General features: G+C 48.9%; 2 gene segments (V, D, J or C); both read right to left on the bottom strand.

Annotated features, from left to right (window-relative positions):
• Positions 1-558: 558 nt before the first annotated feature.
• LOC149997071 (immunoglobulin lambda variable 1-40-like) lies at positions 559-1,045 on the bottom strand. The segment is given in 2 exon segments: positions 559-887; positions 1,000-1,045. Coding segments are annotated over 2 exon segments (375 nt in total).
• A 3,856-nt stretch (positions 1,046-4,901) lies between these two features.
• Positions 4,902-5,843, bottom strand: LOC149997070 (putative non-functional immunoglobulin lambda variable 5-48). The segment is given in 2 exon segments: positions 4,902-5,668; positions 5,789-5,843. Coding segments are annotated over 2 exon segments (444 nt in total).
• Positions 5,844-13,624: the final 7,781 nt, after the last annotated feature.

Below are 13,624 nucleotides of genomic sequence, written 5' to 3'. Positions count from 1 at the left end.
CTCGTGCAGAGCTTCAGAACTGCTAAAGGAGGAATAATAAACACATCAAGAGCTTATTTTTATAACTACTCAAAGTTTGGAGGAAACATCATTTTTTGGTATAAACAATAATTGTGTTGTCAAATTAAAGAGATTGAGGGTGGTAGGGAGTGAAAAACAACAATTTAAAGTTGTAAATAGGAACAAAGTTATAAAAGTAATTTAAGGTGGTCTAATTTGTGTTCCTTTTCCTCCCTAGAAATGGGTTCCTAAAAAAGAAAATTACAGCAAAAACTTTTAACATTTTTCTGATGACCCGACGTGAGATAGAGTTAAGGCCATAAGTGCCAGAGGAAGAAATCTGGAGGGTGAGTGATGTAATAGAAGAGGAGAGACAAGGGCAGGTGTGGGAGCAGAACTTAAAGGGTGCACAGATATTCTAGACAAACATCACTGAAGTGGGTCTCAGGCCCCAGTTATTGGCAGAATAAACACAGGAAGCAGCTGGCTTGTCAGAGGAGTGAGGTCAGGCCAGGGAGGCCCCAATTCAAGAGGGACAGCAGGTTTTTGTCTCACTTCCTAACGGGCCTGCAGCACCGTGGGAGCACTGAGACTACTGTCCCATGCTGAGCAGTAATAATCAGCCTCGTCCTCAGCTTGGAGTCGACTGATGGTCAGGGAGGCTGAGGTGCCAGACTTGGAGCCAGAGAATCGGTCAGGCACCCCTGAGGGTCGGTTGCTACTACCATAGATGAGGAGCTTGGGTGCTTTTCCTGGGAGCTGTTGGTACCAGTTCACATAATTACCCCCGATGTTGGAACTGCTTCCAGAGCAGGAGATGGTGACGCTCTGACCCGGAGCCCCAGACACTGAGGGCGGCTGCGTCAGCACAGACTGGGCCCAGGATCCTGGAAGAGGGAGACACACACAGACACTGATCATAAGTCTAGAGAAAAGAGGTGGGAGAAGACCCTCAAGTGTTTTCCCAAGGTCCCATCTCCTGTCCCCATATCCTGTCACCTGTGCAGAGAGCCATGAGGGTGAGCAGGAGAGGGGTCCAAGCCATGGTGGAGACCGTCACTGAGTCCTGCCTTCCTTGAGCCCAGGGCTTAAGCAGGTCTTCCCTAAAGATCTCTCCTCTCTTTTTTGTATTCTAAGAGAGGAGGACCCATTCATGCAAATAAAGTCCCAGCTATTTGAATCCTCCCAATAAGGCGCCTCTGCCTGAGGATGGCTGTGGGTGTTCACAAGGGAGGGGGTGTGTCAAGCCCATTGGTTGGGGAAGTCTCAGCTGTAAGCCCTGAGCAGAAGCCACAGGCACTGCTAGGAGGCTGGTCCCAGCCATGATCCCCCAGGTCCCTCAGGAACAAGACCCAAGCCCCCTCTAGTGTCCAAGACCAGACACAGCATCTTGTAACCAGGTGACCAGACCCATCAGAGACCAATTCTGACTCCCACTTTCTGTCCACTGAATTCTGCCTTAGGGCCAGGTCATGAATTCTGCCTTACGGCCAGGTCAGGTGTCCCCTACTGTGGTCTCCCCATGTCCTTAATGCACCTTACTGCTCTACCCAGAGTCCTCACGGTGAGCCTTTCCACACCTCCCTGGCAGTTCAGTGCTCAGGAATGAGGTGGTGTCTCTTACTTTAACCATTAGACAGGTATGAAGTCCAGAGCAGTGACGGGCCCCATGGAGGCATGTCCCCTTCTGTGCAGGACATGGGTTCTTTCCTCCTTGTTTGTTAGAGGTCTCCTTCCCCATGGGTCCCCAGCAGAAATGAGCAGAAAGGGGCCCCTTCTCTCTAGGGATGGGGAGCTTGTGGAGAGAAAATTCTCATGCTCATTCCTAATGTGTGATGATGCTTTGTAAATCCTTGTCTGTCAATATTCCTACCTGCAATAAATCAAAGTTCTCCACATGCTGTGAGCAGTGATCAGTCCTGGGAGTCTATTCTCAAGCTCACAGTCAAAAGTCGGCAGGGACCTTGCCATATGACATTATTTGTGACATTATCTGAGAGTAAAAAAGGACAATCATGCAGAAAGTTCTAGGAAAAAAATTTTAAATTACTGTGATAGGATTTTATTCAAACAACTTATATATTCATCACCACTTACCCAACTTAAATGCACATATGTTGTTGTATATAAAATTCACCTCAATAAGATTGAGTTAAAAATTCAAAGATGATGAATAATGATGGAAATTGTGTCCAAATATCAATAGTAAAGCACTGGGAATGCTGTTCTTGGGTGAAAAGGGGGCTCTGAGACCGACCTCCCAGGACCACAATATTAGGGCTGAGCCGGTGCCTGTGATCCAGGCCGTCCAGTGCATGTCTGTGGTGCTGCTCCTTCTGCTACGGATGACCTTGTGCCTGAGACCTGACTCTGTTGTGGGTGGATGTGCCAGCCCAGCCTATAGGCAGGAGCCTGAAAGATATAAAAATAGAGTGAGCTGAGATTTGGGGCTCACTGCTCACTTTGTCCACAGCTTAATTCACACAAGAACCAACATTCCCAGAGCATGTGGGTGTTTCAGTGGGTTCGGAGTTTTGCTGAGGTATCAGAAACTTTCACGTGTCAACATGACACTCTTCTATTCAGGGCTGCTGCCTCTGCCAGGACAGTACTTGTTGGCTTTCTGTCCCGGGTCCCAGGCCCTGAAGGAGGCTGGATGAGCAGGGAGAGATGCAGGGACCTGTGTGCACAGGGCCGGGTCCCCACTGCACGGAGTGGGCAGAGCAGGGCAAGACGCCTGTGTGAGCGTGAGCACCAGGAAGTGTCACAGGTGTCGTGTGTAATCAGTGAGGAGCAGGGGAACCTGGGACGTGGTGGAGACAACCTGATCCCTGCTCCTTGGGCCCTGGGGACAGCCTCCCATTCACAGCCAGAGCAGAGTGAGGGTCTGTGGTGGTTAATGTTCTGTCTCCTTCGGGTGGCCCTCCCAGATATCTGGTCAAACTGTATTCTAGTAGTTTTTGCAAACATATGTTTTTAATGATGTAATAATTATTTTACTAGAACAATAAAAGAGGATTGCCCGCTATAATGGGAGAGGGCCTCATCCAATCAATGGAAGGACTTGGTACTGCAAAGAATGGCCCTCCCCAGGAAGGATTTCTGCCAGCAGATGGCCTTCAGATCAAACTAAATCATCTACTCTTCCTTCCCCAGGTCTCTAACCTGCCAGCCCACCCTGCGGATTTTGGACATGGCAGTGTCTCCAATGGTGTGAAACAATTCCTTAAAATAACTTGGCGGTGGTTTGTTCCTGGGAGAACCTTAACTCATACACAGACCGATTCCTAAGTTTTTGCACTACACTGCTTTTTCTCATTGTTTACAGGGTCCTGGTCTCTGGAACCTTCTCTGGTAATGGCAGGGCTAAAGTACCATGTGCTCTGTGTTCTACAAAGTCCTGGATGGGTCACAGTCACAAGGAAGGAAAGGATCAGCAATAGCATGCTCCCACTGTGCACAACTGCCCGTTCTCAGTACCCAGCAGACCCGGCTACCCGCACCCTGTACGTCACGGGGCAGAGTCACACTCATTCCCGGACAGGCTGATGCAGTTCTGGAAGTAAACTGTGGTTTTGTGAGGAGCGTCTCTGAGTTTCCATCCAGGATTCACACAAGCAGTTTCCATTTATACGACTTAAAATACTCCAAACTCTGATAACAGCTTTGAGCAACTGGGCATATTTCTTACTCCGCAAGTTTCAGGTCACAGGGCCCTACATCAGAGTGAGGCGAAGATCACAGACTTGTCCCCCCAGGTGCACGTCGCAGGGGACAGCACGGGCTCCTCACCCAGTGGCACCCAGCCAGGCCCCTGCACCCACACCCTGCCTATCAGCCCTCAGGGCAGCGTTCCCCACCTGGCCTGTGTGTCTTCTGAGACGGAAGCTGCCCTCCCTGTTTCCCCTTCCTGGGTTCCCTGGAGCTTCACCTGGACTCCCTTCACCTCCCCTTCTTCAGGGGCAGGCAGGTCGCAAGGACCTAGGGAGGGTTCCTCCAGAAGATTGTTGTATTTATCTTTTCTTCCAGTTCCCACTTCTCTGCTGAAATCCCCACCCCATTTTTCATTTAGAGTATTTATCACCTGGCAGATTCTTTTTTATTCAATTTGGGACAAACTGTTAACTTAACCACACCGAGAATGTTGAACACAAACTAGGATATATACTTAGTTTAAATTTCTTGCCATATTTTGCATTTTTCACTGTATAAAATTTTCATTTCTTTTATATTTATCCTGAAGTATTTCATATTTATGTTGTTACAAATAGTACTGTGACCCAACAAGTGGGGCCTGCTGCCTGCTGCAAGGACGGCCGCATTCCTGAGGCAGGTGCTGGTGCAAAAGAAAGAGGCGTATCAGGTGCTGTGTGACCCAGGAGAATGGTGGGCTCCTGTCTCAGAGGCCTCCTCCCCTTTGTGCTCAAGCCCGCAATTCTTGCAGGTGTAGGAAGCGGAGGGCTTTTCTTTTCTACCCAATTATCTTGCTAGCTTTCAGTACACCTGGGTGATGTCCACTCATCTTTCCAGCTATTGGCGTCTCAGGGTAAGAATCTCCCCTTACTTCTTTCTCTGCCAAATGGGAAGAAGACTCCCCAGAGCTCCCAGACTGTTCATGGGTTTGGGATCAGTGGGAATTTTGAGGGGACTGCAGGATCCACTGTCGGGAGTCTTAGAGAAATAGTAGCCCTCAGCCCACCTCCTAAGCTAAACAAGGTGCTCTCGCAATCAGGGGAGCCCGCTGGAGTCCAGCAAGCACCCCTGAGTCCCAGCCTGTTCGTGTGCTCTGTGAAGCCTCACGTGGCTCATGACTCCCAAATGACCAGCAGGGACCACACTTTGACTGACCACAGCCTACAAAAACTGTACTGTTGTTATTTTTTTAATTCTGACAGTTTAATGTTAGTATATACAAGAGAATAGTTTAGGCCAAATGCTGGCCTGTATCACAAAATTCAGATCTGAGCCCTCAGATGAGAATCATATCTTAGTGAATCCTCAACCCTGAGCTGACTGACCTTGGCCTGAATCAACCTGGCTTGACCTCCTCAAACGTCTCTATGGGAAAATTTTCTCTCTCACCAAGGACCTTTTGTCTATGAAAGAACTAACACAATGAGAACATATGTGCGAGAAATCAATCTAAACGTTGAACTGAAAAAAGAGATGTGACAATATCAGAACCACTGGTCCAAGGAAACTCAGGTGCTGCATGATTATGTCCACACAGTCACTGCTGAGCTAGAGTCGGTCAGAGCCACCAGCTGGGGTCACGGCACCAGGACTGCAGAGCAGATGGGAGGTTTCTGTCTCACTTCCTTGTGGGTCTGAAACACTGTGTGAGTCTTAGAGTTCTCATCCCATGTACTACAGTAATAGTCAGCCTCGTCCTCAGGCTGCAGCCCGGAGATGAGCAGGAGCCCTGCGTTGGCCGAGGCGTCTTTGGATCCTGAGAAGCGGCTGGGGACCCCAGAGCCCTGGTGCTTATCTGAGTCTGAGTAGAAATTCAGGAGGTACCGAGGAGAGCTCCCTGACTTCTGCTGGAACCAGTATATACGGTAGCTGCCAACATTGAAGCCACTGCTCAGGGTACAGGTGAGTCTGGCTGTTGCTCCCGGAGATGCAGAGACAGAGGGCGGCTGAGTCAGCACAGGCTGCAAGAGGGAACCTGCAGACATACAGACACTGGTCAGTGTTGACACAGAGACCACAGTGAGACTTCTCAGGAATTGAACATAAAAGGAACGTGACGAGGAAATGAGGCCTGGACCCAGAGGCCTGTCCCTACCTGAGCAGTGAGAGAGGAGCACGAGGAGGAGAGGGGTCCAGGCCATGGTGCACAGCCCCTGAGCTCCACAGTGGGGCTGGGCTGCCCAGGCCCCCTTTTCTTCCCCACCCTCTGCCAGGGGAGGAGCTGTCCATGCAAATGTGTGTCCATCCAGTGATGCCCAGCCCCTCCCTGAGCCCTGGTGCTGGGGCTCAGCTCACACCCCACACTGAGGAAGATGGAGGTTTACTTCACCACCTGGGGGAGCCCTGGGAGGAGGTACCTGCTGAGAAACTCAAAGGTCCCTGCTCAGGGGACTCTGCCAGGCCAGAGAGGACACAGCCGCTGCTTCCTCTTCAGAGAGCACAAAGCCTGGCCCCCAGGCCCCGGGCCCTTTGAGTGAATGGTCCTCAGTGAGCAGCTGTAGAAGGACCTCAGGGCAGCCCCACAGCATCACCTGCTGGTCATACGTGTAAAATAAATAAAGCTAAGAGTACTAACCTTTATTTAAAAATAGAGAAGATGTACACTTTACTAAGATGCAACAGGGGCTACATCAAAAATAAAATAAATAATAGATCAATTTTCTTATAAAATAGAAAATGTTGTGGAATTCCTTCACAGAAAGGCAAAGATATAGACTGTTTCACAGGAACATTCAACAGATCCTCAGAGATCAGCTGATTTCAAATTATTTTTATTATAATTTTTCTGTAACATTGAAAAAGATGTAAAATGTTTTTGTTCATTTTAAAGCAGTTGGACAGTGACAAATGCACCAGATAATTACAGATTAATAAAATTTCATATTGATGCAGATGCTCCAAATAAAATATGAACCAGGAGTTAGAACCACAAAAAGTTAATGTACAATTACTAAGTGTCATTTAGTCTAAGATAGATCTTGGGTTTCATTTTAAGAAATATGTAATGTAATACACCATAATAAGACATTAATAGATAATATATATTGTCTTTATTGGTCATAAAAAACATTTGTCCAAATTCTGATAACAGCCATATATATGTTTTCTATATTATTATATAAATGCGTGGCATTGCTCTAGTCCTAGAAACAGTTAGTGACAATGGAACAGTGGACAGAGCAAGAGGAGGAGAGAAAAGGTCTAGGAGAACAGTGAGCTCTGAGCCATCACCCCAGGTCTGAAGTAACAGCCTGCCTCCCATTCAGGCTGAATCCTCAGTAACATAGATCAACACATTATGGGGTTTCTGTCTCAGAGCCATAATAACCTCCATTGCAGAGGCTTCCAGTGCACAAAGCGGTGACTTTCTGCCCAGGTGACCAATATACTCAGACAGGGGTCTGTGAGTCTGCTGTCACAGGACCTACACCTTATGGAAGTGAGGAGAAGCCAGTCCTTTGTGGTCCCAGGAGCTCCTTCCTGGAAAACTTGACAAAGGCTCACTGCATAGGCCCTGAGAAAGGAAGGCTCCAGGACATGATGGGGACACTGCAGAGCTCTGTCTCCTGTGGTTCCGTGGTGGGGATTCAGCCCACAAGAGGGTCTTGTCTTCTGGGGAGATTTTCCAGAAGCTCACTTCCTCCTTGGAAAAGCATTCTGGTTCCTCATTGTCTACCAGCTCCAACCTGTCCCAGTTTTGGCCAAAGACTCCACATTGTAAAAGAAGGAAAGGGCCCAAATTTGAATCACTGTGGTGCGAGAGCTAGACCCAGCACTTATGGAGCAATTGGCTGGGGGGGGGGGGGTCTAAGAGAGGAAAAAGGGTCACACATGAGTGAGGACACAGTGTGCCCAACTTCCCTCGACACAGTGAGTGGCTTACCAGCTGTCTGGCTCAGCACCCACACTGTGACATGGTGCACCGCTCCCCCTGCTGGTCACAGGGGCCATGTGCTCCAGCCACTAGGATGTCCCTAAAGACAACACACACACTGGTCTTTCTACAGTAGTCTTTACTGATGTTACTCCCAAGAGCATGAGGTGAGAAAGGATGTTCCTAAGTCACCATGGGTGTAGTGATGTGCTCACATTTGGATATTAATCTCCATAGAAAACTATATTTTTTCAAAATGTCAATTTTTGCCCACTGTACCCATACATCTCCAACCTTGTTTGCTGTGCCAGACACTGAACACGTATGTAGAAGGACAGGTAATAGGTGCAACAGGAACACATAGCTAACATTTTCCTTTGTGTACATGGCAGAGGTGGGCCCAAGAAGCCTTGTGAAAACAATGGAGTGTAGCCCTGACTGGGTGGCTCAGTTGGAACGCTGTCCCATACACCAAAAGGTTGTCGATTCAGTTCCTGGTCAGGGCACATGCGCAGGTTTCAGGTCCAACCATTGTCTGAACGCACTCAAGACTTAACAGATCAATGTTTCTCTCTCTCTCTCTTTCTCCATTCTCCTCTCTCTAAAATCAATAAAAATATCCTTGAGTCAAGATTTTTTAAAGTGAGTATAAGTTGAATCTTTAGGATACTCAGATAATCACTGGAACAGTGTAGGGAAGAGCCCTTGAGTCAGAAGTCAGAACAGGTGCCAAGGCCAGAAAACAGGGAGGCTGCTTGGTGGTGACCCTGGGGAACAACCACTGAAGGTCAAAGAGGTGGATCCTCTGAGCTTATGTATCCAGTGGCTCTAAGTGAAATTTAAAAATCTGAGAAAATATATATTTCCTTACTCAAACCTTGAAATCCATTTTTACTATTTGTTATTTTATATGAGTATTTGATCGCATAGCCAGAGACTCAACCAAGGACCCAGAGGGTTGACTACTGTCATATAGATGAGGATTTTGGGGGATGGTCCCCAGAACTGTTGGGACCGGGGCACATACTGCACATTCCTCATGTGCTCTGACTCAGACACAGCTGGATTCTGTGTGTCTGGTTGTGCCATGAACCATCATAGACCCTGTCTCAGGGCAGCCTGCGGCAGCATCAACAAATTCCTACTAAATTTAAGAGAATAACACGATGTGTTTCTGCCAAGGGCTGTTGTCAGGGCAGAATTTAAAGGCTAAGGTCAGATACTCTGGACAAACTTCTTTGAAGTGGGTCGCAGGCCCCAGTTATTGGCAGAATAAACACAGGAAGCAGCTGGCTTGTCAGAGGAGTGAAGTCAGGCCCGGGAGGCCCCAATTCAAGAGGGACGGCAGGTTTTTGTCTCACTTCCTAACAGGCCTGCAGCACCGTGGGAGCACTGAGACTATGGTCCCATGCTGAGCAGTAATAATCGGCCTCATCCTCAGCCCGGAGCCCCGTGACGGTCAGGGAGGCTGAGGTGCCGGACTTGGAGCCAGAGAATCGGTCAGGCACCCCTGAGGGTCGGTTGCTATTATCATAGATGAGGAGCTTGGGTGCTTTCCCTGGGAGCTCTTGGTACCAGTACACATAATAACCCCCGATGTTGGAGCTGCTTCCAGAGCAGGAGATGGTGACAGTCTGGCCTGCTGCCCCAGACACTGAGGGCGGCTGCGTCAGCACAGACTGGGCCCAGGATCCTGGAAGGGGGAGACACACACAGACGCTGATCGTAAGTTTAGAGACAAGAGCAGGAAAAGGACTCAGCCCACCCTCCCAGGGCCCGTCTCTGGTCTCCTACGCAGTCACCTGTGCAGTGAGCGAGGAGGGTGAGCAGAAGAGGGGCCCAGGCCATGGTGCAGACCATCACTGAGTCCTGCCTTCTGTCGTCCCACAGCTGAAGCAGGGATCCCCCAAATATCTCTCTTCCCCTCTTCATACTCTGAGAAGGGGAGGGTCCACTCATGCAAATGAGACCCCAGCTTTCTGATTCCTCACTGGTTCCTGGGTCAGAACCTATGTCTGAAGTTGTCAAGGTGGAGGCAGAGTCAGGGGTGTGTGAAGCTCAAGGGGTGGAAAGCTCACAGCTGTGAGCCCTGAGCAGAGGGCACAGGCAGTGCCAGGTGGCGGGTCCCCAGCTCTGGTAACCCCAGACCCCTAAGGAACAGGCCCTGAGCGCCCCCTGGTGTTCAGGCGGAGACACATAAATGTGTCCCATGGTAACCAGAGCCATAAGACAGCTCCTGCCTGCCTCACTACTGCTCCGCCCCAGGTCCTCCTGCCTTAGACCCAGGCCAGGTGTGCAGTGTGCCCTCCTGCAGCTTCCTCATCACCAAAGGGCAGACTTACGCTCTACATAGACACCTCGGAGTGAGTCTGTGCGTGTCCCCTTTAGCTCTTAGTGTGTTTTATACAAACTTCTGATATCAGGATCAAATCCAGAGCCAGGATCACCTCCATAAAGGCAGGTCCCCTCGGTGCAGGACATACACTTTTCCCCCATGTTTGATTCCTCCCTGCAGCCAGAGCTCTCTTCCCTGTGGAAACCCCACAGCCCCGGGAAGATTGAGGCCCTTCTGTCCAGGGAGTGGGGGGTTGTTGAAAGGAAGGTCCTGTGTGAATGCCCAGTGGGTGGTGTTGGGCAAATCTTTATTGTCTGTCATCAGTATTTCCGCCTGAAACAATTTGTGCTATGCTGAGAGCGGGATTCACTGCTAGGACTTCATTCCCCGATCAGTCTTCAAGGGACCTTGCAAGGTAACTTTGTTTATGGCTTTTTATAAGAGAAAAGACCGCAAATGTTCAGTTAGTTCTAGAATAGAATGAGTTGAGCTTTCAAATTGCTCTAATAAGGACTGATTAATACAGTTTATTTGTTTGTTTGTTTGTTTATTTATGAGAATGATAGAGAAGCCAGTATCTGCCCAAAGGCAGAATCATGATTATGGGGTGCCATCATTTGCAAATCCTTTCAGCGGAGAGAACAATAAAATGTATATGAGTAAACTAATGCAGAAAATGCACATTTTAAGATATTTTTATGTGCAATTGTCTGTCTGCATGAAACTAAACATGAGTTTGTACTGCTCTCTGCCACTCCAATTCCTCACTGCAGGAATCCGTCAAGCCTTCTCCCTTGGTTATAAATGTCAGTTTGCATTCCTAAGGTGCGTCCACCCATTCCCTTAACTGTGTGATTCCAGGACACAGCACAGCCACACCCACATTGCTGACCTGCCCCATGGATCCGCTTTATCAGCAGAGCACAGTCTATGTGCGGTTTCCTTTGCTTTAGTCTGACAGGCCCCCCTCACTGTCACAGGCGCTTAGGTCTGGAACTTTCTCTCCTGCCCCCCAGGGCGGTGGCTCACACTCTCATAGTGCAAACCCATGGGCTCCTGTCCCTTTCCACTTTCCATCAGGGATCCTCAGCTTCCTAAATGGCATTCAGTGTGCCTATGTTAAGGCTCTGTCATTGTGCTTTCCAGTTTTCAATGTATTTGACAAAGTTGTAGTGTTATTTTAGTGCCATTGCATTATCATATAGAAAACTACTATTGCTCCTCAAGAAATACTTTGTATTCACATGGTCAATTCTTCTTCTAAAACCCAGTTTATAATAAATGTTCATATTCACCCTAGCGTTTTCCTCTTCCAAATGTGACAGAATTAGAATCATATTCAGAATAACATCCCTTTTAAAAACAAGCCACTTGTTGGAGCACATCATAGCTGCTTCCAGCTTGGGGTGAGTCTATAGAGAGCTGTAATAAGCATCCATGCCCAGCCTGTGGTTGCTTTCAGAGTGGGGAGAGGATTAATAAGAAGCTATAAACATTCACATGCACATTTTCTGTGGACAGTATTAAATTAAATTTAATAATTTCATTTAGTTATCATATCTTTGTAATCAGGGTATAACTGACATACAGCATTATATTAGTTTCAGGTGTACAGCATCATTCCATATTCATATATACTGTAAAGTCATCACCAGAATAAGTTTACTAAGTTTATGCATGGTAAAAACTTTTAGTATTTCTTGTGCTGAGAACATTTTGGGTCTACTCTTTCAGCTGCATTCAGACGTGCAGATTGCAGCATTCTCAGCCAAGGTCCCTGTGCTGTCTGTATTTCCTAACTGGAAGTTTGTACCCTGTGACTCCCTTTATGCAATGGGCCTACTCCTGCCATTCCCCACCTCTGGAAACCACCAATCTATTACAATTTTATACTTGTAAATGGCCATATTTTGACTAAAAAGCAGAAAACAGAACAAAGCAGGTCAGCACTGATTACACTGAAGTAAATTATAATATGAGACCAAGCAGGGCTGACTTAGCCTTCATGCACAGCGCAGGCAGAGCTGAGGCCCCATGATGGCATCAGGGCCCAGCACAGTGTAGCTTTTACATTCCCATTGCACGAAAAAAAACTACACACCAGTGTGGAGTCAAGTGTCTTCAGCATGTGGGGAGATGGACTTTCAGTTTCACTTGGACTCTGAGTCTGGGAAAGTGCTGCTGTGAGTGACTTTGGGGACAGAGGGAGAGGAGAATTCTATCCTCCAGACAGTGTGCCTGGATGAACCTCGGCCCAGGACATCTGCCGGAGAATAAGCAGAAATCACAGGGTCCAGGCTGAGCCTGAGCAGCAGCTGCAGGGGTGTTCACCAGGCTCACAGATGAGAGGGGGGTTCTTGTCTCACTTCCCCACAGGCCGGCAGCACTGTGCTAGCACGGAGACTCCTGTCATGGGTCTGGCAGTAATAATCGGCCTCGTCCTCAGCCTGCAGCCTACTGATGGTCAGGGAGGCTGAGGTGCCAGCCTTCGAGCCAGAGAATCGGTCAGGCACCCCTGAAGGTCGTCTGCTATTACCATAGATGAGGAGCTTGGGTGCTTTTCCTGGGAGCTGTTGGTACCAACTCATATAATTACCCCCGATGTTGGAACTGCAGGTGATGGTGACGCTCTGGCCTGGGGCCCCAGACACTGAAGACGGCTGAGTCAGCACAAGCTGGGCCCAGGATCCTGGAAGAGGGAGACACACACAGACGCTGATCATAAGTCTAGAGACAAGAGCAGGAAGAGGGCTCAGCCCACCCTCCCAGGGCCCATCTCTGGTCTCCTACGCAGTCACCTGTGCAGTGAGCGAGGAGGGTGAGCAGAAGAGGGGACCAGGCCATGGTACAGAACATCATTGGGTTCTGCCTTCTGTGGTCCCACAGCTAAAGCAGGAATCCCCCAAGTACCTCCCTTCTCCTCTTCATACTCTGACAGAGGGAGGGTCTATTCATGCAAATGAGAGCCCCCGGCTATTTGATTGCTTCCCTGGCCCTAATCAGGCGCCTCTGCCTGCAGGTAGTTGCCCATGGGTGTCTGCAGGGGTGGGGCTCTGGGAGGCCTGGGAGTTGAAAAAGTCACAGCTGTAAGCCCAGGTCAGAGGGCACAGGCAGTGCCAGGTGGTTGATAACAGCGCAAATCAGCCAAGATCCCTCAAAACAAGACCCAGTCGCCCTCTAGTGTCCAGTGTCAGACCCTCCATTGTGTGACATGGTGACCAGAACCCATCAGACTCAACCTCTGCATCTCAGGGCTCTCTCTCCACTGAACCTGCTTTAGGTCCAGGCCAGGTGTCCCCTCCTGTGGCCTCCCCATCCCCTCAGGGAGTTTGTTTTCTGCCCTCAGCTCCCTTGACTGTCCAGGTTCTTACACAAACTCTGAGGCCAGGATCAAGGCCAGATCAGTGATCGGCCCCAGGCAGGCATGCCCCTTTCTTTGCAGCACATGGGTCCTTTCCCTGAATGTGATTCATCCCTGGTTTTTATATGTCCGCTTCCAGGTGATCCCCAGCAGAACTTAGGAGAATGGGGCTCTTTTTCTAGGGATGGAGTGCTTGTAGGGATAAAGCCCTCTTGTGCATTCCTAGTGAGAGATGCCATGTAAATTTTTATATTCTTTCATCATTTCCACCTTCAGGAAACCATAGTTCTCCACGTACTGTGAGCAGTGATCACTCCTATAGGCCTATTCTCAAGGTCACAGGCAAAAGTTGGCCAAGGGC

Source organism: Furipterus horrens, unplaced genomic scaffold (assembly GCF_987537825.1).
Source record: "Furipterus horrens unplaced genomic scaffold, mFurHor1.1.pri manual_scaffold_11, whole genome shotgun sequence".
NCBI lineage: Eukaryota > Metazoa > Chordata > Mammalia > Chiroptera > Furipteridae > Furipterus > Furipterus horrens.
This window is presented reverse-complemented; position numbering and strand designations above follow the sequence as displayed.